Source organism: Phodopus roborovskii, unplaced genomic scaffold, assembly GCF_943737965.1.
Source record: "Phodopus roborovskii unplaced genomic scaffold, PHOROB, whole genome shotgun sequence".
Classification (NCBI taxonomy): Eukaryota; Metazoa; Chordata; class Mammalia; order Rodentia; family Cricetidae; genus Phodopus; species Phodopus roborovskii.
This window is the reverse complement of record NW_026126576.1, coordinates 4229586-4250418: the sequence shown is the minus strand read 5'-3', so window position 1 is coordinate 4250418 and position 20833 is coordinate 4229586. Positions and strand designations below refer to the sequence as shown.

Here is a 20833-nt window from a genome sequence, read left to right as displayed (position 1 = left end):
TCACCACCAGCACCACTGTAGTGCTTACCACCTGCCTCTTGGTGTTCCTGAGTGGAAGGCACAGCATCTGCCAGTCAATCAGCTCAATCAGCCATTGCCCAGGGTGGGGATACCACAGCTGGCAGATGGTAGGACATTCCCTTTCTGAATAGCAATGGGGGAGAAGAGAGTTGTTTTAATAGCTCTCCAAATCTGTAAGAGCCCTGTGTTGGCCCTAGGGCTATGCTTGCCTGTGGAAGATGGCTTCATAGAGTAGACAGTGCAGCCATCACAACTATGACTTCTTCTTTCTGCCCTTCATCCTTCTCCTGCTCTGGGGGTTGATCTAAGGACTCAATGAACAAGTGCTCTACCATTGAGCTGTAGCCTAGTCCCTCCATTTTCATGTCCATTTTTAAAATTTTAATTATTTCCTTATTTGTATATGAGTCATATGCATGCAGCTGCTACAGCCCATGCATAGTGGTCAGAGGACACCTTCTAGGAGTCAATTCTCCTTGTACATTGTGGGTTCTGGGGGCTGAACTCAAGTTGTCAGACCTGGCACCAAGCTTTTTTACCCTGAGCAGCATGTTTTATATCTCAGCAACCCTACATTATTTAAGTGTATGTATTTATTGAGACAGGATCTCATTTATCTCAAGTTGCCCACAAATACATTGTGGCACAGAAAATGACCTTGTACTCCTGACCCTCCTGCCTCCACCCAGCAAGCGCCAAGAGCACAGGCACACTGCTCTTAAGCTGAGAGTACAGTTTTATTGTTTGTTAGTGTGTATGTGTTTTGGTTTGGTTTGTTTTTTCAAGACAAGTTTTCTTTTTGTAGCCCTGGTTATCCTGGAACTCTTGTTTTGTAGACTAGGCTAGCCTATAACTCACAGAGATGCTCCTGCCTCTTCCACCTGAGTGCTGGGATTGAAGGTGTGTGCCACCACACCTGGCTTTGTTTTAATTTCTAAAACAGATTTTGATGCATTACCCAGGCTGGACTTGAACTTGCCTTTCTTGCTGTCTCAGCCTCAAGAGAAGCTGTTATTACAGGCCAGCGGCACTGAGCCCAAGCTCCTTTCTTCCTGGACTGGGAGCCACATGCCTAGCCCTAGGGTAGGAATCACAGTCTCTGCAAGCTGCTTCATTTCCTCCCATTTACCTTTTCCCCACATTGATGCAGGTAGGGGAGGACATGGAGATGAGGTCTAGCTACTGACAGAGGGGAGGCGTGGAGCATGGCAGGCACAGCCTCATCTGCGTGAGCATGTGATGCTTGGAGCTGGAGCTGCTATTTTGTGATCATGAGGATGAGGACAAGGACAAAAGCCAACATGGTTAGGATTGCATAACAGAATAAGAAAAGTCCAGATACTTAAAGCTCTTGCTGAGCTGTCAGATTGGCTCTGAGGCTGCCTGTCTTCAGAGAATGTTTAATCCACTCTCTGTTCTTCTGTGCTGAGCTATTGTTCATCTGGTTTTCTACACTGCTAGGTTCGTTGTCTGTTTGCCAAGCCCAGAAAAGGACTACTGTTTAAAGTCTGCCTAGTAATAAAGACATCCCATTCCCATTTTCTTCCTGTACATTTGGGTAATTGAGTGTTTTTAAATAAATCACACCCTCACCACAGTAAGTCTGCCCTCTTAAAGGTCACCAATGGCCTCTTGATTGACATGTCCAACATCTTCATTGAATTTTGTATCCAAGCTGTTCCACTGGACAGCTTTCATTCTTCTTCCCCCTCCCTGGGCCAGGGACTGAACCCAGGGTCTCAAGCTTACTGGCCTAAAACACATGATCTTCCTGCCTCAACTTCCTGAATATCTGTGTGTGCTGTTATGCTCAGCCAGGTTGTTGTTCTGTTTTTAGTTTGTTTTCTGTATCTGTGTGGGTACGTGTGTATGTATATGTGTGTGTGTACACATGCACTCCTCTGTGGGGGCAGACATGCATGTGTGTGGTGAGTGTATGTGCACTTGTGTCATTGTTGTCTTTTGTGTCATTCCTCATGTTTTTCTTTCTTTCTTTTTATTTTTAGACAATGTCTCTCACTGACCTAGAAATCACTGGTCAGCAATCCCCAGGGACCTGCCTGTTTCTGCCTCCCAATGCTGGGATTAGACAAGCTAACTTATCTTTTTATTGATTTGCTTGTTTTGTGATATACATACATACATACATACATACATACATACATACATACATACATAATATATATATATCCCCCCAAGGTAGGATTTCTCTGTATAGCATTGGCTGTCCTGGAACTCACTCTTTAGACTAGGCTGGTCTTGAACTCAGAGATCTGTTTGTCTCTGCCTCAGGAGTGCTGGGATTAAACTGTACTATCATACCCACATTTGGTCTTTGTTTTTATTTTTAGTCATGGGTTCCAGGGATTAAACTCAGATGCTTGTTCTTACAAAACAAGAATTTTAGCTGGGAGGTGGTGGCACACGCCTCTAATCCCAGCACGTGAGAGGCAGAGGCATATCTCTGAGTTTGAGGTCAGCCTGGTCTACGGTCTGAGTTCTAGGACAGCCAGGGCTACACAGGTAAATCCTGTCATGCAAAACAAAAATAAAACAATAAAAAAGAAAAAAAAGGCAAGGACTTTATCAATCTATCTATCCCTCCAATGTTCCCTCTGTATTTTTTCTTCTCTATCTTTTCATATGTTTGAATGGTATGCATGTATATGTGTTCATGGTTGTATGCATCTTTACAAGTATGCGGGCATGTGTGCATGTAGAGGGGTGCATGCATGTTGTGGAGGTTCAAAGTTGATGTCAGGAGTCATCCTCTGTCACACTTCCACCTTACTCATTGAGTCAGGGTCTCTCAAGTAAACCCAGAGCCCACCAGTATGCCTGGTCTTCATAGCCAGTTCACTCAAGATTCTTTGTCTGCCTCTTCCAAGGCTGGAATTACAGGCCTACCACCATACCTTGGCATTTACATGGGTTCTGGGTATCTGAATTCCAGTCTCCATGATTGCTGGGCGATCCATATTCACTTGCCTCTCTGAATCCATACATATTTTCAAGGCAGGTCTTTCTTCAGCACCAGATCCCCAGCCACTTGGATACCCACTCCCACCAACCATCAACACCACATTTCCTAAACTGAACTATGTCCCCTACACATTCCTTGTCCATCCTACCCTTTGCTACTCCTCAGCACAGCTAGAATGGTTTCAACTTCTTCATTCCCCACTCCCAGCTACCTGCTTTGCTGTTAGAGTGGATTTGCTAAACTCGAATGAACCATGGCACTGACTTTTATGATATGGTGAGGAGAGAGGTGTGTCAGACTGAATGGTGTGGAAGGGATCCTCCCCATCATGTCCTCTACTCAGGGCACAGACCCTGTACCGGCATTGTTTTTCAGCTCTCTTAGCCCTTCACCATCTAGCTCCTCATCTCAGGCTCAAGATTGGATGCCAGATGTCATGTCTCTGCGTTCCAAGTTAGTATCCTCCAGCTCTCAAATCATACTGGACTTCCCCATGGTGTGTGCCTAGCCCTCTGCCTAGCTCCGATGTTCCTATCTGAGCTACTACTGACTATTGCTAAATGTCCCTTGGGGAGTGGAATCGAGCATCTCCTTGGAGTATCTCAGTCTTCTTCTACTATAGCATAAGTGACTTGGCTTCAGGAGTAACCAATCTGCCAACCTATTTTCTTTCCTTCCTTGCTAAGCTGCTGACTATATAGTGATTTTGAGGGCTTCATACTGGCAGCCACCTTGTCCATCTCTGGTGAAGCATTATTCTTCCCACCTAGGAAGGCACTTTAGGTGTAATGGGTGTTCAGGGGTGTTCTTAAGTGAGGGAAACATTGCTCTTGTTCAATAACCCCAGCCCCCTCTTTTAGAAACAGTCTCTTGTGATCCAGGATGACCTCAAAGTCACTCTGTAGTCAAGGTTGATCTCAAAAATCTGTGTTTCCCTGCCCCAACGTCCTCAGTACTGGGATCACTGGCTTGCACTGCCACACCTCGTTTATGGTACAAGGGATCAGTCCCAGGGCTTCATGAACGGCATGCTAGACAGGCACTCTACCAACTGAACTACATCTCCATTCTTTCTACAAAACTCTTATTAAGTATCCTAGTCAAATCTTGTCTTTACCCCATAATACAGGACTCTGTCTACAGCACTCAGTACATCTGTGTCAGTGTCAGTCAAGACACTCCGCTAATAAATACCTGTCGGATAAAATCATGCTTGCTATATCTTGAAGCCTCTTTTAGAATCAGAAGAATCAGGCCCAGGCCAGTGTCTGGAAATCTAGTGATCTAAGTCACCCCATGTAGCTATATATCAGCTCAGCTCTATCTTCTCTCAATCACATCTGCCATACATAACCATCCAACAAGATGCTGTCACTCAGAGCTAGTGACAGCTTAAAACTCACTTCTCTTCAAGTGTGCCACACTGCCCCACACTTCCAATCTCAGGTACAGAATCCTGAGATGGTTAAGGACAAGGTATTGTGTTCCCAGACTCTCCCAGTACAGGGACTCACTTCTGCAACATGCCTATGGCTATGAGCTGAAATGTAAGAGGTAACCTGGATTCAATAGGGGCAAAGATATTATTGGATCCAGAAGTGTGCAAGCTCTGGCAAAGGGACCAGTTCTAGGAGCTGGGTGGTTAATAAGCATCCCTTAGTCCCAACAGCCTGGGGAAGAGGATGCTAAATCCAGCGAATTTGTCATCCAACTTTCTGCATGAATACCAGAGTAAGGACCCAGGGCTTGGTTTAAGGTCAGTTCCATTTGAATAACCAAGCCAGGGGCAGACACATACAGGCTGGACCTTTGGACAGTGCATGTTGCAATCCAGATGCTCTGCAAAGGTCGCTGATGTGAGAGAGAATGTGCTGCTCTCTTCTAGCATCTTCCATGGGGAGCCCTGGACCTGGCCCCAAGCCCACTTTCTTCCACCAGAGTCAGGAAACAGTAGCAGCTGCAGTTGTTGCTAGGGATGAAGGATCAGCCACTGGGGAGCTGAGAGAGTCCAGAGGGGGACAGGGGGGCAGGAAGGAAGTCATGAAATTGACCTTGCTAGGGGACTGCCCACATTTGAATTGCTCTGAGACATTCAGCAAAGAGTAAAATATCAGGCTTTACCTGACAGCCCTGGCCAACATGATCTGTATTACTAAAGGAGTCTGAAAAGCAACTGTTGTCATTTATTAAAGGAGGGTTTGCCAGATTCCATGGTTTTCCTCCAGTTTTCCTAGTCCCACAACTTTGCCTCTGATAGTATACAGAGGGAGAGGCTTGGACTTTTTCAGTTTAACACCAAGCACATATGTTGTTAGACATTTCTTTTTGTTTGTTTGTTTTATATTTTTTAAGAAATATGTCAAACAGAAAAAGAACTACACAGCAATAAAATGCTAGTGCAAACAGAAACTCTCCAAAAGGTTGCGACACAGGGGCTGGAAAGAGGACTCCTTTGTTAAAGGCCAAAAGACAAAAGGTAAAGACACCTTTTCTTTATTCACTAAGAATTAGAAAATAGGTCAAAGAGGGGACATTTTATTCCCCTCCTCTCTCCTCCCTTCTCCTCCCTTCCCTTCCCTTTCCCTCCCCATCCCCTCTTCTTCCTTACCCTCCCCTAGGCTCTTATGCATCCCAGACTAATTTCAAACTCACTGTATAGCAGAAGAACTCCTAGAACTCCTGACCCTTTGTCTCTGCTTCCCATGGGCCAGGGTAACAAACGTGTACCACCACACCAAACTGGGTGCTCAGTATTGAGCCCAGGCCTTTATCCACACCTTTTTTCTTCAACAGCCATGGAGCAGCTATCTTGGCCTAGAGTGTGTGGTTGTATGGGAGCTTTGTGTGCCTGGTCTTTCCCAGTTGTCCTCTGGCACCCCTGGAAGGCAGGCTTACTGACCTATCTCTTCAACCAAGGCCACTGAAGGTCACAGAAAGAGTGAGAGGCAAGGTTTGGGTCCCAGTGCAGGCCTCTGAATATAAAATCAAGATTCAGCTATTAAGCTAGATGTTCTCAGAAGACCCTCCCTTGCACTGAAGTATTCTGTAGGGTCTGTGTGTTTGGCTCATTTTCCTTCTTTGTGCCTCATCCCTGTAGCTTAATCACAGGGCTTGCCCTCAGTTAGCTCTTGCATGGTATGTCCTATTGTCCTTATTTTTTCAGAGTCCCCATTTTTATGTGTTTGTATGAGCTTGCATGTGAATGGCACTTTGCAGAAGTGGGGCCATGGACTCCAGGACTGTTGTTACATTCTTCATGATTCACATCTGACTCTTCTAGTAAGACACAGAGAGGAAATTTTCCTGAGACTAACTAGAGAAAGTTTCCTCTGGCTCCTAAAAGGACACATGGAAGATATTCCCCTGTCTCTTACAATGTGTTCCTTGTGACAGAGGGCTGGTGACACTGCTTGCATTCTTAAGTTGTCACAAGAGAAGGATGGGATGGGGCTCGGGTTCTTGACAACCAGCATGTTAAATAATGTACTGTCTCATGGTTTGCATTGGGTTTTTGGGGAGGGTCATTTTTATCATGTTATTATCATGTTGTTGTCGCCTGCATTCTAAATAACACATCAAAACTCTGTGTGATACGGTGTGCCTTCCATTTGAACCCAAGGCCTCAGTATGATATGCGAATGCTTTGCTACAGCCCAAGACCCTAATCAAAGTTGTCATCCCAGAAATTTGCCTCATAGTTTCCCCCTCTAAACACCTTCTCCTCTGATTCTGGTTCTGGTACTCCTACCATGACCCCTGAGGTCATTCCTCCCCCCTCCTTGCATTACCCCTGAAACTCCATCTTGAATCAACCTAAGAGATTTTCAGCATGGACCCTTCCTATTCCTTTTCAGTTCTTTTTTTTTTTTTCCCCTGATTTCCTGTCCTCTTTTGCACATTGACCCTTATCTATATTGCTACCAAAGACACTTTAATTGATTATAACTGTGAACAGTCTGCCATCATTTTCAAGGTGGAATCAAGCAGATGTTATGGTTCATAGGATGATCTGAGGTTGACTGCCCTGTTTTCTTCCACTCCACGTGTGTGCCAGGTTCCAGCTCATGGATCGCCTTGCAGTGCCAAGCTACAGCTCTGTGTCATCATGCTGTGTATGCTCTTGACCTGGCTGCCCATGCTGACATGCCTCTGGGTCACTCCACTTGGTCCTAAGTTCTTTTTTTTTTTTTTTTTTTCTGAGACAGGCTTTCTCTGTATAGGTTTGGAGCCTGTCCTGACACTCACTCTGAAGACCAGCCTGGCCTTGAACTCTCAGAAAGCCACCTGCCCCTGCCTCCTAAGTGTTGAGACTAAAGGTGTGTGCACCGCCTGGCTTGCTCCTAAATTCTTATTTGCATTCATTTCCTCCGTTACGACCCTAGTAGTTATGAAATTCCATTTGCTAGACATTTCTTCCCTTATTGTTCTCTTGATTTTAACTGCGACCTGGATTCTGATTCAGTCCTGTGTGGACAGGAGTCACACATTGTCATAGAGATATTACTGACATGTTTCTTGCTCCTTGAGAACCTGAGCGTGGTCTTGGTAGAGTCCATCGCAGGGCAGCGCTTGTCTGCAAGCTGGGGGTCTCGCTGTTTGCTGACTGCCTCTGCCGGCTCTCAGCCTCTTGTATTCCCCGCCTTCCCCACTTCCTAGGCACCTGGGAGTTGTTTTGTCTGGAAAAGGCCTTTCCTTCTTCCCAGCACTTGTTGACCACCCACCCCCCTCCCTGTGGGGCTGGTGGATTAGCCTTTGGAGTTACACAACCCTAGGGGCCAAGGCTGAAGCCTCACCCCCACCCCCACCACTGTTCTGTGACTGGGTAGAGGACAATCTACTAGGTAAGAGGAAAATTCCAGGAGAGCTGTAACCATCTTCAACCGGCAGCAACGCAGCTGTTTCTGTCTGCTCCCAGGACAGCTTAGCCCACAGGTCTAGATCCAGCTACCGGGGTCTACAGCAGCATACTCTCCCCATTTTCAGCCCATGGTATGGGAAGCATGCCCGTGAACGCTCAAATTAAAAGTGAGAAGGAAGTGCGCGACAGTCATGGCTCGAATGAGCCTCTGCTTGTGTGGTCTTGAGCTAGATTTTACCGTCTGATCCTTGGCACGGAGTTTGGACCGCAGGATCCATGCCTGTTTCTTGGGGCTGCAGAAGACACCAGAGGCAAAGTGTTCTTCAAAGCCCTGTGTTTGGTGCATTCTCCCCTCTTAAGCCTCCCCAGATTCAGGTTCAGTTGTCTTAGCTCGGGGTCCCTTCCCCCTGTAAACCTGTCACATGGGTTCTTAGGTTGTGTGTGCGCATGCTCACGTGCGCATCTGTGTGTGTGTGTGTGTGTGTCGCACACATGTGGAGGTCAGAGGGTGATTTGTGTTTTCTTCTTCCCCCTTTAAGCGGGTTCTAGGGATTGAACTCAGGTCACCAGACCAGCATGGCAAGTGCCTTTACCCACTGAACCATCTCTTCAATCCCCCGATTCATGGAATTTTTGCCCTTGTCCCTCCAGCTTGGGTCTTTCTCCTTCCTTCAGCTAACCACATTCAGCATTCTTGAGTTCCAGGGCTCTGGTGTGTGGTGACTTCAGAGAACTTGAAATTCTGGTTTCACCACACCCTGGCTGGCTGCATGGATATGGGACACCAGAGTCTGGGCCCTCCAGTTCCTCATCAGAGGGAATGACCACAGCTAACTTACTAGAACCTTCAGAGCCCAGGCAACAGGATTCAGCTCCCAGCCTAGTTACTTTCAGAATGTGTGACTGAAGACAAGTGATCCTTTCTCCTATCTCCCTCCCTCTCTCCTCTCCTCCATTTATTTTAGCCTTAGTTTCCTTATTTATAATAAGGGCATCATAATAGAATCTGCCTCACAGGGTTATTGTTAGTACTCACTGTGTTAAAAACACCCTGAGTATGCTGGGCTTGGTAGTGTAGACCTGATTTTAGCTCTAGGTGCCTGAGACAGGAGAATCAAGGCTTTAAGCACAGGGGCTGGAGAGTTGGCTCAGCAGTTAGGAGCACTTGCTGCTCCATCATAAGTTCAGATGCTAAGACCCAGGTCAAATGGCTCACAAATCCTATTAGTTCCAGCATTAAAGGATGTGACCTCAGATGGCAACAGAACACATGCACAGACGTTCACATAGATCCACGTACACTTACACCAAGATAAACTATAAAAAAAGATTTTAAACCCAGGAACCAGCAATTTCGTTTAGTGGGTTGCCAGGTGTGGTGGCAGATGCCTTTAATCTCAGCACTTGGTAGACAAAGAAAGATCTCTGTTCAAGGCCAGCCTTGTCTACAAATCAAGTTCCAGGACAGTCAGAGCTGTTGTGCACAGAGTAACCCTGTCTCCAAAAACCAAAATAATAATAATAATAATAATAATAATAATAATGAAAAGATAGCTCAATGGGTAAATATACTTGCTGACAAACCTAAAATCATGAGATCCCCAGGATCCACATGTGGATGGAAAGAACACAAGTTGTCCTGTGACTTTCATACATATGCTATAGCACACCTGTACCCATACACATCTAACACAGACAGATGCAGTTAATTTTTTAAAGTGATTTGAGCTTGGACTGCACAGCGAGAATCTGTTAAAACAAACAAACCCTGTGTCCTTAGTGACTGCTTGAGCAAGCCTATCACCTGTGTGAGTTATTAACCCCAGGGCATCTCTCCCCACAAGCTCAGAGCATAGGTGTTGGTTCATTAGACTTACTGTACCAAAATACCGTAGACCAAACACTTAAGGGACAGAAGTGGATGTTCTCACAGAATTGGAGTGGAAAGCCTAGAGTGAAGGTGTTTGGCAAATCTGGTCTCTTAGGATTCTCTTTCCCTAGCTGGCAGATGGCTGTGTCTTGATGAGAATGTCCTCAAGAGGCCGTTCTTTCTCCTGTAGACTTTTGAGATCTCTGAGTGTATCCAGATGTTTCCTCCTTACCTTCACCCCTCCCCTTTGGTATAGCCCTCCTCTCTCTCTCCCTCTTCTTTTTATCCTCGTTATTTTCTTCCCTCTCGAACTTCTCTTCCTTCTCATCTCCCTTGCCTTCCTCCTCTCTCTCCTAACTTCTTTTCCTTCTTCTCTTCTTCCTTGTCTTCCTCCTCTGTTTCTCCTTTCTCTCCCTCACTTTACCTCTCTTTCTTTTCTGGTTTTGTTTTCTTGGAACAGACACTTGTTATGTTACAGAGCTGGAACTCACTATTTATTATTATTATTATTGTTGTTGTTGTTGTTTTGGAGATAGGGTTTCTCTGTGGCTTTAGAGCCTGTCCTGGAACAAGCTCTTGTAGACCAGGTTGGTCTCAAACTCACAGAGATCTGTCTGCCTTTGCCTCCTGAGTGCTGGGATCAAAGATGTGAGCCACCACCCCCCAGCTGAAACTCACTATTAATGTGTTTGGATTTCAGGCATGTGCTACCATGCCTGACTTTGATTTCTTTTTCTTAGATATTGTGTGTGTGTGTGTGTGTGTGTGTGTGTGTGTGTGTATGCCTTTAATCCCAACACTCAGGAAAGCAGAGGCAGACAGATCTCAATGAGTTAAGGCCAGCTTGGTCTAGATAGCAAGTTCCAGGTTAAGGCTACACAATGAATCTCTGGTTCAAAAACTAAAATAAATATATAAATAAATAAATAAAAATAAGGGTGGGTGAGGGCTGTTGATCCTACCTTATTGGCTCCATCTTAATTTCATCATCTCTAAAGCTGCCGTCTCCAAATCATCACTTTCTGGGTTATCAAGGGTGAGGTCTTCACCATGAGGATCAGGAGGAGATGAAAGCCCTGTGACATATAAACATACCCCAATATTAGGTGTTTTTGTTTAAATTTTTATTTATCGTTGTGTATACATGGACATGATGTGTGTTGGGAGTAGGCATGCTACAGTACATATGTGGAAGCCAGTTCTTGGAATCAGTTCTCATTTTCTACCTCATGTTGACCTCAGGGATTAAACTCAGGTCACCAGACTTGTATAAAAAGCACTTTTACCTGCTGAGCCATCTCACCATCTCACCATCTCACCATCTCATCAGTTGTTTTACTGAACAAGATATGTTCGTGAATGGATGCTTGATTTATAGGGTTTCCATTCTGTTCTGGTGGAAAGAGTCAGCAACCAGAGAGTAGGATGTTGTCAGTCTGGAGATTTTCTTCTTTCAATTTACATACACTGCTACAGCCAGCTGTCCTCAACCTGATGATGGCACATGTGGGGTTCATGTAAGATGGTGGCGGGGATGAGTAACAGCCCCAAGTCCTTTCTGCATGCTGGCTTTTCCCTCTGAACTAAGTGAAAGATCCTAAGTCTTTGTCCTCAGAGTACGGTGACTCTGATTCTAAGCTTAGAGAGATCAAGTATCAACTGTGGAAGTGACTGTTGGGGTTTGGGCCTTGTGCATAGACAACTCCTCTGCACATTACAGGTCCAAGCCAAGTAGCACTGAGTGCCTTGTTCATTCCGTAGGGTTCAGCTTATGTGGCTACGCTGCACAGGTAAAAGCTAACAATCCACCAGGCTCACAACCCAGGTTTCCCAGGATCACTTAGTATATATAAGATTTATTTCCAATTATGTAATGTGCATGTCTGTATGTGGGTATTGGCCCACTGCAAAAGCAATGCTTACTTTTAACACATGAGCCATCTCCTTCAGCCCCGATATTTGTAGTTTTGCCCTGAAGAGGAAGACTTCTGAGACCTTGCATGGGTTAGGGATTGGCCTAACGGGGAACAGAGAAATGATAGACACGCAGACACATACAGACTCCTCTGTCAGAAAGGGTCAGGACTTTGCCATGAGTCTACACCCCTGAGGAACCCCTCAAAACAAGCTGACCCTTTGCGATGCTTCTGAAGAGGCACACTGACGAGACGCTACAACAGAGCCAGGGACTGGTGGCCAAGTGGCATTCCGACTCTGTCCTGACTTGAAGCAAAGCAGTTTGCTCAACTACCTAATGAAGTGGTAATTCTGATTTTCTTTTAAAACTTCTATTGGGTATGAGATGAGAAGGGGAGGGAGAGGCAGAGGGAGAGGAGAGAGAGAAAGAAACAGAGACAGACAGACCCAGAGAGAGGGGGAGAGAGACAGACACAGACAGACAGATGGACAAACACACACACACACACACTCAGAGAGAGAGAGGGAGGGAGAGAGAGAGAGAGAAAGAGGGGGAAGAGAGAGAGAGACAGAAAGAGAGACAGAGAGAGGAGCAGAAGAGTACAGAGACACTCACTACAAACATAGAGGTCAGAGAATACTTTTTCAGGAATCCATTATCTCTTTCTACATTGTTTTTGAGGCAGGGTCTCTCTTGTTATTTCTGAGATAACATATGAGAGAATTTTCAGCTGGTTCTTTTATCTCTGTCTTCCATATCTATATGTTGGAGTTACTGATGGGAGCCACCATGTATGTCTTTTATGTGGGTTCTGGGGATCTACTCAGATCCACAGACTTGCCAGGTAAGTGCTTTTGCCTGCTGAACCACTTCTATGGCTCAGCCATGGTGATTCTTAGCTCACTGGGCCGTTTGAGACTCTACCAGGGAAAGGGATATAAACATGTCTTTGTCTTGCCTTCAATTATTACTATCTATGGGGATGGGGACCTTTTCTTTTCTAGTCTAAACACTACAGATACAGACTGAAGGAAAGAGAGCTGTTGTTCCCCTAGAAATTAAGTTCTAGGCAATCCCCAGGAGACAGGCAGGCAGGCAGGAATTAATTCTGGTGGAAGTTCATGTATGAAGGCTCATGCTTAATCATCTAAGAGAAAATGTAGCAGTTTGAAGAGTGATGGTGACTTGAGCTCATGCTATGTAGATATTTAAGGATTTTTGAAGAGGGATGTTTAGCAGGTACCTGGACACCAGGTAGCTGGGAGCTATGGAGAAATCCCCTGGTGAACAGGCAGGGAGGCCTTAGGAGACCTGTGCTTGGCAGAAAACCGCAAGACACCTTCATGCCCAGGGTCTAGTCAGCGGCTGAAGAAGCTGTATGAGCAGGAAGAGAAGGAACTCCCTACTGCTGTTTAAACAGTTCCCGGAGCCAGAAGTGAACAGCCAAATATTTCCTGCTGTTTTTTGAGGCACACAGGGGTTGCCTTTCCCACTGATGACTCTGGCTACAGAACTCTGGCCATTAAACTGTGAGTACGGGTCACTCATGTCACCTGAAGCTCCTCTAGAATTCTTTTCAGTGACCATCAGTATTCAAAGAGAAGCACATCAATTGGCCTTGGTATGATCACTGAATCTTAAGAAATTGTTTGGCTTTACCTTTTCCAGAAAAATCTTGTTAAGTGGAACCGCAGGGTAAATCATCATTGGGGACTGGCTTCTCTCACTTAGAATAAAGCATTTGTTATTTATCCTGTACTTTGTTCTTTTGACTGCTGAGTAGTATTCCACACTGTAGATGTACCACAATGTGTTAACAGTCCACCAGCTCAGGGCATTTGGATTGCTGCCAGATTTCGGTGCCAATGAAAAAGCAGCTTTAAGTATCTAAGTAGAATGTTTTGTGTGAACATATGCCTCCCCATCTCTTGGTAAATCCCTAGGAGTGGGATTGCTGGCTCACACAGCAAGTGTATGTTTAACTTGGTAAGAAACTGCCAATCTGTTTTTTCCAGAGGAAATGTACCATATTGCACTCCCACTGGTAGTGGAGGAGGGTAGTGCCACATCTTCCCCTGCACTTGGCATTGGCATGATTTTTGACTTAAGCCACTCTGAGGCTCTGGTTATATTGCTGTGGTTTTAATGTATGGTTCCCCCACTGAATACTGATGTTGGATGTGTTTGTTGTGCATCTCTGTACCTCCTGGTAAAATGTCTGTTTGCATCTTCTGCTCATGTCCTCATTAGGCTGCATAAAGAAAAGTGAGCTGTATTTTTGGATGCAAGTCTTTTCTCATTTTGTATTCTGTAAATATTGGCCCTTAGTCTTTGACTTATTTTTCAGGTCTGTCTCTTTCTACTCCCCTTCCCTTTTCTTCAGTTTGGACATAGCATCTCATACAGCCCAGGCTGGATTTGAACATAGCTGAAGAGGATTTTGAATTTCTGATCCCCCCGCCTTACCTCCCCTGGGCTCATAGGCTTGTGCCACTATGTCAGATCTATGTAGTATAAGAGATTGAATCCAGGACCTCTGACATGCTAGACAAGCACACTACCGAGCTATGATCCTAGCTGCCTTTTCATTTTCTCAACAGTGCCTTTCAAAGGGAAGACAACTCCATTTGTTTACTTGTTTAGAGAAAGGGTCTCATGTAGCACAGGCTGGCCTAGAACTCGTCCTGTAGCTGGGGATGCCCTCCAGATCTCCAGATTCTAATCACTCTATCTCTTGAGTGTTGGGATTCCAGGTGTGCCGTTGTGCCTGATTTACAAAGTGTGACAGATGGAACCCAGGGCTCCTGCATGCTGCGGGGTGGGGGGTTGGGGGGATGGGGGGTGAGGGAGTGGGAGGGTGGGGAGGTGGGTGAGGAGGGTGGGGGGTGATGGAACCTAGGGCTCCTGAATGCTGTGGGGGTGGGGGGAATGGAACCCAGGGCTCCTGCATGCTACAGGGGATGGAACCCAGGGCTCCTGCATGCTGGGGGGGGGATAGAACCCAGGGCTCCTGCATGCTGCGGGGGGGGGATGGAACCCAGGGCTCCTGCATGCTGCGGGGGGTGGGGGATGGAACCCAGGGCTCCTGCATGCTGTGGACCATTCTACTAATCTACTTACAACTCCAGCCCTGAACCTTTTGTTTCCCATGGATTATGTAAAGAATCTTTATATACTGCTAGGAGACTTTCCTATTTATATATTCTTCCTGATATTTTAGACTTTTATTCCTTTTCTGTTTGTTTTGAGACAGTCTTTCTACAAAGCTCTCATTTTCTGGAACTAACTCTGTAGACCAGGCTTGCCTCAAACTCACAGAGATCTACTTGCCTCTGCCTAGAATTCAAGGCGTGTGCCACCATGGCCCGGTTTGCAGTTGAAATCTTGACCTTCCTAAATCTCTGCCCTTCTTGGATGACTTTTCCGGTCACCTGTTGATACTTTTCCCCCTTCCTCTTCCTGCCAATCCCACAGGCCCTGAAAGCTTCAGTAAAGTCATTGAGAACTCAGTACACTAAAGCCTTCTAGAACGATATCACTGGGGAGTGAGGAGAGGATGCAGCATGGAACTGGTTGTCACCTGAGTGCATTTTAAGAAAACCTACCATATACTTTTCTCAGCATAAGTAGTGTTGGGGCACACATCTCTTTATGATCCCAACACTTGGGAAGTGGTGTTAGAAGGCCCATGTGTTCTAGGCTAACTTGGGCTACATGAGACCCCATCTGAAAAAGAACGCCCCCCCAACACAGACAAAACAACAGAGAAGGAATACTGAAATGAGCAAACCATTTAAGAAAAGAAAAATGTCAAGAAAATAATCTCAAATAAAAAATAGTTCTTTCTAAGAACCATCTGTCGGTCGTAGTTTCCTTGGGCATGGCAAAGTAGTCTCACATTTAGCCTTCACTGTCTTCAGTTCACTATAGACTGATGCAAACAGCCTAGATCACAGCTGGACACTTGGACCATCAGGGTGATGTAGGAGCGCCTGGGGCAAGCCTGGCAGCACTTGGAGACAGGCTTACCTCTACCACTTGTTTATCATCTTTGTTAGATATTTCTCAGGTTCAAAGTTCCAGTCACTGTGAGCCAGCTTGAGGGGAGGAGGAGCAAACTACACTGACAGCTTTCCAGACCCTTTCTTTGGAATATACCACCCCACTCCACCTCTGCCCACCTTTTTTTGCGGGGGGGGGGGGCAGGGTCTATATATAAGCCCTGGCTGGTATGGAACTCATTATATAGTTCAGGCTAGTATCTAATTCAGAGATTCACATGCTCTGATACCTGGTGCTGGGATTAAAGTTCAGCTGCACCATACTTGCCTTCCCTCCTTTCCTTTTTTGATTTTTTTTTTTGAAACAGTTTTTCTGTAGCTTTGGAGGCTCTGTAGACTGGGCTGGCCTCAGTCTCATAGAGATCCATCTACCTCAGTCTCCCAAATGCTGGGATTAAAGATGTGTGCCACCACTGCCCAGCTACTCTCCTGCTTTCTTGAGTAAAAGTTCAAGACAGGAACCAGAGGACCAGGGAGGATGGTCATCTCTCACTTGCAACATTCAGAAAAAGGTCTGCCTGCCGTCCAGCTCAAGTTGAAGTCCCCTACGGAAGGGCTGCAGTACCTTCTGCCTAGAGCCATCCTGCCATGGAGCATGGACTCCAAAATCTAAGGGTAGGGTCTCCATGCACTCCTGGAAATAAAAAGACACTTCTGACAGTCTCATGTCCCACTACTAAGATCAGAATTCCTGACTTTGCTGTCTTCTAGTGAGTTTTTAGAAAGAAGAGCCCCAGAAATGAACTCTTTATTCTGGAAACTCTCCTCTGAAAAAGCTTTCAAGACCCCCACCCCACCCGCCCTCAAAGGTATCTCTCGACAGATGCACACATACGAAAAGACATTCTGAAAAAAGTAAATGTCCTATGGGTAAATGGTGTGACTGCAATGGGATTCCACAAGAGTAAGCACAGAAGAGTGTGTGAACTTCGATGTAGGCAATAGAACGAGAGAATTTCAAAGATACTGCTGAGTAAGAAGTGCTAGCCAGGGGCTTGGATATCTGTCCTTCAGTAGCGATGCTTGCCTACCAACAAGGCCACAAGTTCCCTCTCCACTGCAGGGAAGAAAAAGTTCCACTCTGGCCATATCACATGACCCCAGAGATAGTTCATAAAGAGACCAAGCTAACCTTTGCTGACCAAAGTTGAAGCAGAGTGATCACCTGGGGTTGGGACTGGGTTGCACCTGAATGAAATGAAAACCTTTGCACACCTTCACCTCCGTGGTGCATACAGGGCCATAACTATATGCACTAAGGTGTAAGAAGGGTTTGCATTCTACTTGTATATAAACCTACCTACCCTTTCTTAATTGGGTTTGCAGGAGGTTGTTTCTTCTTTTACCTATTCTGAGTGTATTTACCCAGTGTTTGGGAATCTATCCCAATGTTGCCATAAAGCTTGAGGAACTTTGCCTGGCGAGGGTGATGTGGGGGTCACAAACACACCAGACAGACAGAGCTTAAGTGAAAAATTTTAATTAAAAGGGAAGGAAAGAAAAAAGAGGTAAAGAGGCAGAGAGAGAGGACAGAAGAGAAGTGGGAGACAGGAAAAGTCCTGTCTGCCCCAGGGGAACTGTGGGGAAGAGGGCAGGAAAGAGAAGAGAGGGAAAAGAGAGGAGAGCAAAATAGTGCTTAAGTGGGGGGGGGTCTTTCTTTCAAAGGGGCTCATTGCACCTGCGTGCAGACTACCCAATTGTGGAACCTTGGGTTCCTGAGTGCATTCTACTAGGTGATGGGCAGGTCAGCCTAATGCCTGAATCCTCACACCCAGGACCTTTTTGCTAGGCAGGAACTGAGCTGCAGCCCTTCAGTGCTTCCCTGCCTCCCCCTCCAAAGGGACTTTTTTTCTTAATGCACCAGGGGCAAAGCCTGGAAGCATGCCAGGCAGACCCTAGAGGCCAAGGCAGCTGGCCTCGGGCCATGCCTTAACTTGCACATTCCTGGGCTTATCTCTGGCCCCTCTGCCCCCAGGAATCCCATCTTTCCTCCTTCCCTCCTAAGTAGTAGTATGCAGCTCAGACCTGGGAGGTTGTTGACCCTTGCTGACCAGTATAGCTTGGCCCTTCTGGGTGTGCCTGCTTGGAGGACATCTAGTGCTGATCAAGCTTATCTTGGTCACATAGCCTCCCTCCTTTATTTTCTCCCTTTAGATCCCAAGACTTCCTGCTATCCGCTCTCCGGTAGCTTCAGTGGGTCTCCAGTTCTGCTCTCCTCCCAGGAGCCCGTCTTGATAAGAACTTACTTTTGCCTGGGCTTGCTCTTATCTGTCCTCCACACCCCACCCCTGCCCCCACCTTTTAGCATCACCCACTGGTCCAGTTCCTTGCCGACCTGGGGCTTCGTTTAATCTTCAGACATTCCCTCAGGGTTCTTTGCCAGTGCTTGGGGGTTGAGGGCCTTGAGACACAACCGGTGCACGCTTGGAGCACAAGTGCGGAGGACGAAATCTTCCCCACCTCCCAACCTTTGACGCCAGAAGGAATGGAGCCCGGCCCAGGCACTTCGTAAGTGCGGGGTACAGGTCAGTGTGCTTTCCATCCACAGTGTGCTCCCTGGGAAGAGCGTTAGGAGCCTCATTTCTCTGAGGCAGGAGCCGCGGCACGAGGTTGGAAAGGACGCGTGTGGTTGCCTGGATCTGAACAGCAACTTCCCCGGGGAAACGCCCTATTTCGGCTGTGGGGGCCCGCGGCTCCGCCACACCCTCTCCAGAGTTCCCTCCGGCGCCCGGGCCCAGAAGGGTGCGGGGCTGGCTGGCGTCGGGGAGGGCCACTCATGGGAGGCGGCCACAAAGCCCCGCGTGGCAGAAGCGGCAGTGCGGGAGACGCGGGCCTCGAGGCGCAGCCCCCCGCGGCGCGCGCAAACTGCGCGGAACTACTTCAGCGGAGCGGCTGCGGGGCGAGAGTCCCAGTAGCGGCCGCACGGGGATCCGAGGCGAGTACGGGCCGCCACAGAGCCGCGGGGAGCCGCGGGCACGGCCACGTGCTCCCCGCCGGGCTCGCACGCTCAGACGCGCCGGGGCCGCGGGGGCCACCGGCAGGCACGCGCGCCCCCCGCGCGCACACACTCCCGGGCACGCACGCCGGCCGCCCCGCCCACCCGCCGCGCCCCGCCCTCCCGCGCGCCCCGCCACGCCCCCGCGGCGCCGGTCGTCGCCCTCCTATTGGCTGGCCGGCGCATGACGCGCGGCGCCCCGCCCCGCCCCTCGTCAGTCACTCGGCGGAGGCGGCGCTGGCGGGGACTAGTCTCGTCCGGAGACTGGCGGCGGCAGCGGCGGCGGCGGCGGCGGCCGGAGCTCGAGCCCAGCGGCGGAGGGCGGGCGGGCGGGCGGCGCGGGAGGGCGGGGGCCGCTCCGCGACGCTGCGGACCGCGCTTCTCCTCTGAGCGGCGGCGCGCGCAGCTGTGGGGCGCCGAGGGCCAGCCCGTCCATGACCATGGGCGACAAGAAGAGCCCGACCAGGTACCTGCCGGGCGCCGAGGGGGCGGAAGGGGAGGGCGGCCGCGGCGGGCGGGGACGCCGGCGACTAGGCCGGAGCGGCCGCGCGGGGGAGGCGCGCTAAGATGGAGACCCGGGGGCGGAGGGAGGCGGTGTCGCTTCGCTCGGGCCGGCGGCCGTGCGCGCCGCAGCCATGGCGGCTCCTCCTCAGCCGCCCTCCGCCGCCGCCGCTCCGCCCAGACAAAGGGAGATTTAACCAGGTGGGGCGGGCGGGAGGGCGCGAGCAGGGGCGGGCAGCGCGCGGCGCCGGCCCCCTCCGCGCCGCCGCCCGGCCGTCCCGGCTGCCCGCCGCCTTCGGGATCCGGCCCACGGCCCGCGCCGCGCCCCCGCCGCCCCGCGCTCGCGCCCACGAGTCTGCCCGCTTCCTGCGCCCGGCGCGGCCCCGCGTGAGCCTTCGCCGCCAGGCGCTCGGTTCCCGGGGCCGGAGGGGGCGCACGGCTCCGCGCTGTCCGTCCTCTGGCCCCGGTGCCCGCCAGTGGGGTGGATGGGTGGTCGCCGCGAGAAGTTTCCAGTGTCGGATTCCTGTGAAATGACGACGGCTCACCAGCTCCTGTTTCTCTCCTCTCTCCATCCTCCCTTCGGTTCCTCACTGCTCGGAAGGCCAAAAAGACAAGCGAAACCTGCTGCAGACGAAGGCTTTTGGGATTGTAGCGTCTGCACCTTCAGGAACAGCGCCGAAGCCTTTAAATGCAGCATCTGCGACGTGCGGAAAGGCACCTCCACCAGGTACTGGAAGGCCAATGTGTTATAGCTTTTGTTGAAAGACTTGTTTGGGCTTTATCTGTTGTGCGGAGGAGAGGGGAGTACTTTATTATTATTGATCGCCCTCTTGCCAACTTGTTGATTACGACCTTTTTTTTTTTTTTTTGCGTTTGGGGGTGGGGGATGTGGTAGGGTTGCTTGCCATTTCAAGTTGGGTGCAGTGTCTCGTGCTAAAATACAGGATTTATGGGAGGGAATTTCCCCATGTTTTTCGTCGTGTTTCAGACAGACACTGCATTTATTTGACACTTGCATCCCTTAGCTTGTGTTGGTATTGGCTCCCAAAGGGGAGAGAGGAAGTGGGGATACTGCTGTGGGTTGTAATACATTAGACCTTTTTGTTTTTGCCATGTGCAGAGTGGTTTTAATTTGTCCGGGATTAGTTTTTTCCTGAGTTTGATGGTGTTATGGTAGTACAATAAGGCTCGGTTGTGCCTTTTTTTTCCCCTTGAGTTGCAAATGTCCCTTCTTTTTTGCACTTGAAGATAAATATTGGAGGGTTGGAAAGTGTATAGGGGGGTGCTGATGTGTCTCTTTGTTATTAGCTTATTTAGAATGGTAAAGAAGTGTGTGAAATGTTGAGGTGAATAGAGCTTTAAAGTTTGTGTAATGATGTATTAAAACATTGAAAGGGTTTCTTTTATATTGAGATGAGAGTGGTTAATTGCACATGATAGCAAATGAGTTGGAACTCTACTAATAGTGTAAAAACTGATAGTCTTCCAGGTGTCTTACCCTTTATTTGTGATTTCTGTTGCTAAGCGTTTAGGTTACTGTGTTCTTGCTCTCCTTTAAGGGGACTGTCTTTAGAGCACATGTGAAAGTGAGAGTGAGGTTAGAACCTTTCAGGAGTCGAGGTTGAT

The 20833-nt window shown here is 48.3% G+C and overlaps 2 protein-coding genes across 2 annotated transcripts in view; both read left to right on the top strand.

Annotated features, from left to right (window-relative positions):
* The first annotated feature begins 18487 nt into the window (after nucleotides 1-18487).
* Nucleotides 18488-19096, top strand: LOC127236066 (cuticle collagen 7-like). Its single transcript, XM_051203484.1, has one exon. The coding sequence runs from the start codon at nucleotides 18488-18490 to the stop codon at nucleotides 19094-19096; it is 609 nt and encodes a 202-aa protein (XP_051059441.1).
* The window catches only part of Rybp (RING1 and YY1 binding protein), a 46304-nt gene continuing 44492 nt past the window's right edge, over nucleotides 19022-20833 (top strand). The window contains exons 1-2 of the mRNA XM_051203487.1: nucleotides 19022-19172; nucleotides 19809-19934. Coding sequence (XP_051059444.1) covers nucleotides 19141-19172; nucleotides 19809-19934 — 158 coding nt within the window. The 5' untranslated portion in view covers nucleotides 19022-19140. The remainder of the gene's footprint in view (nucleotides 19173-19808; nucleotides 19935-20833) is intronic.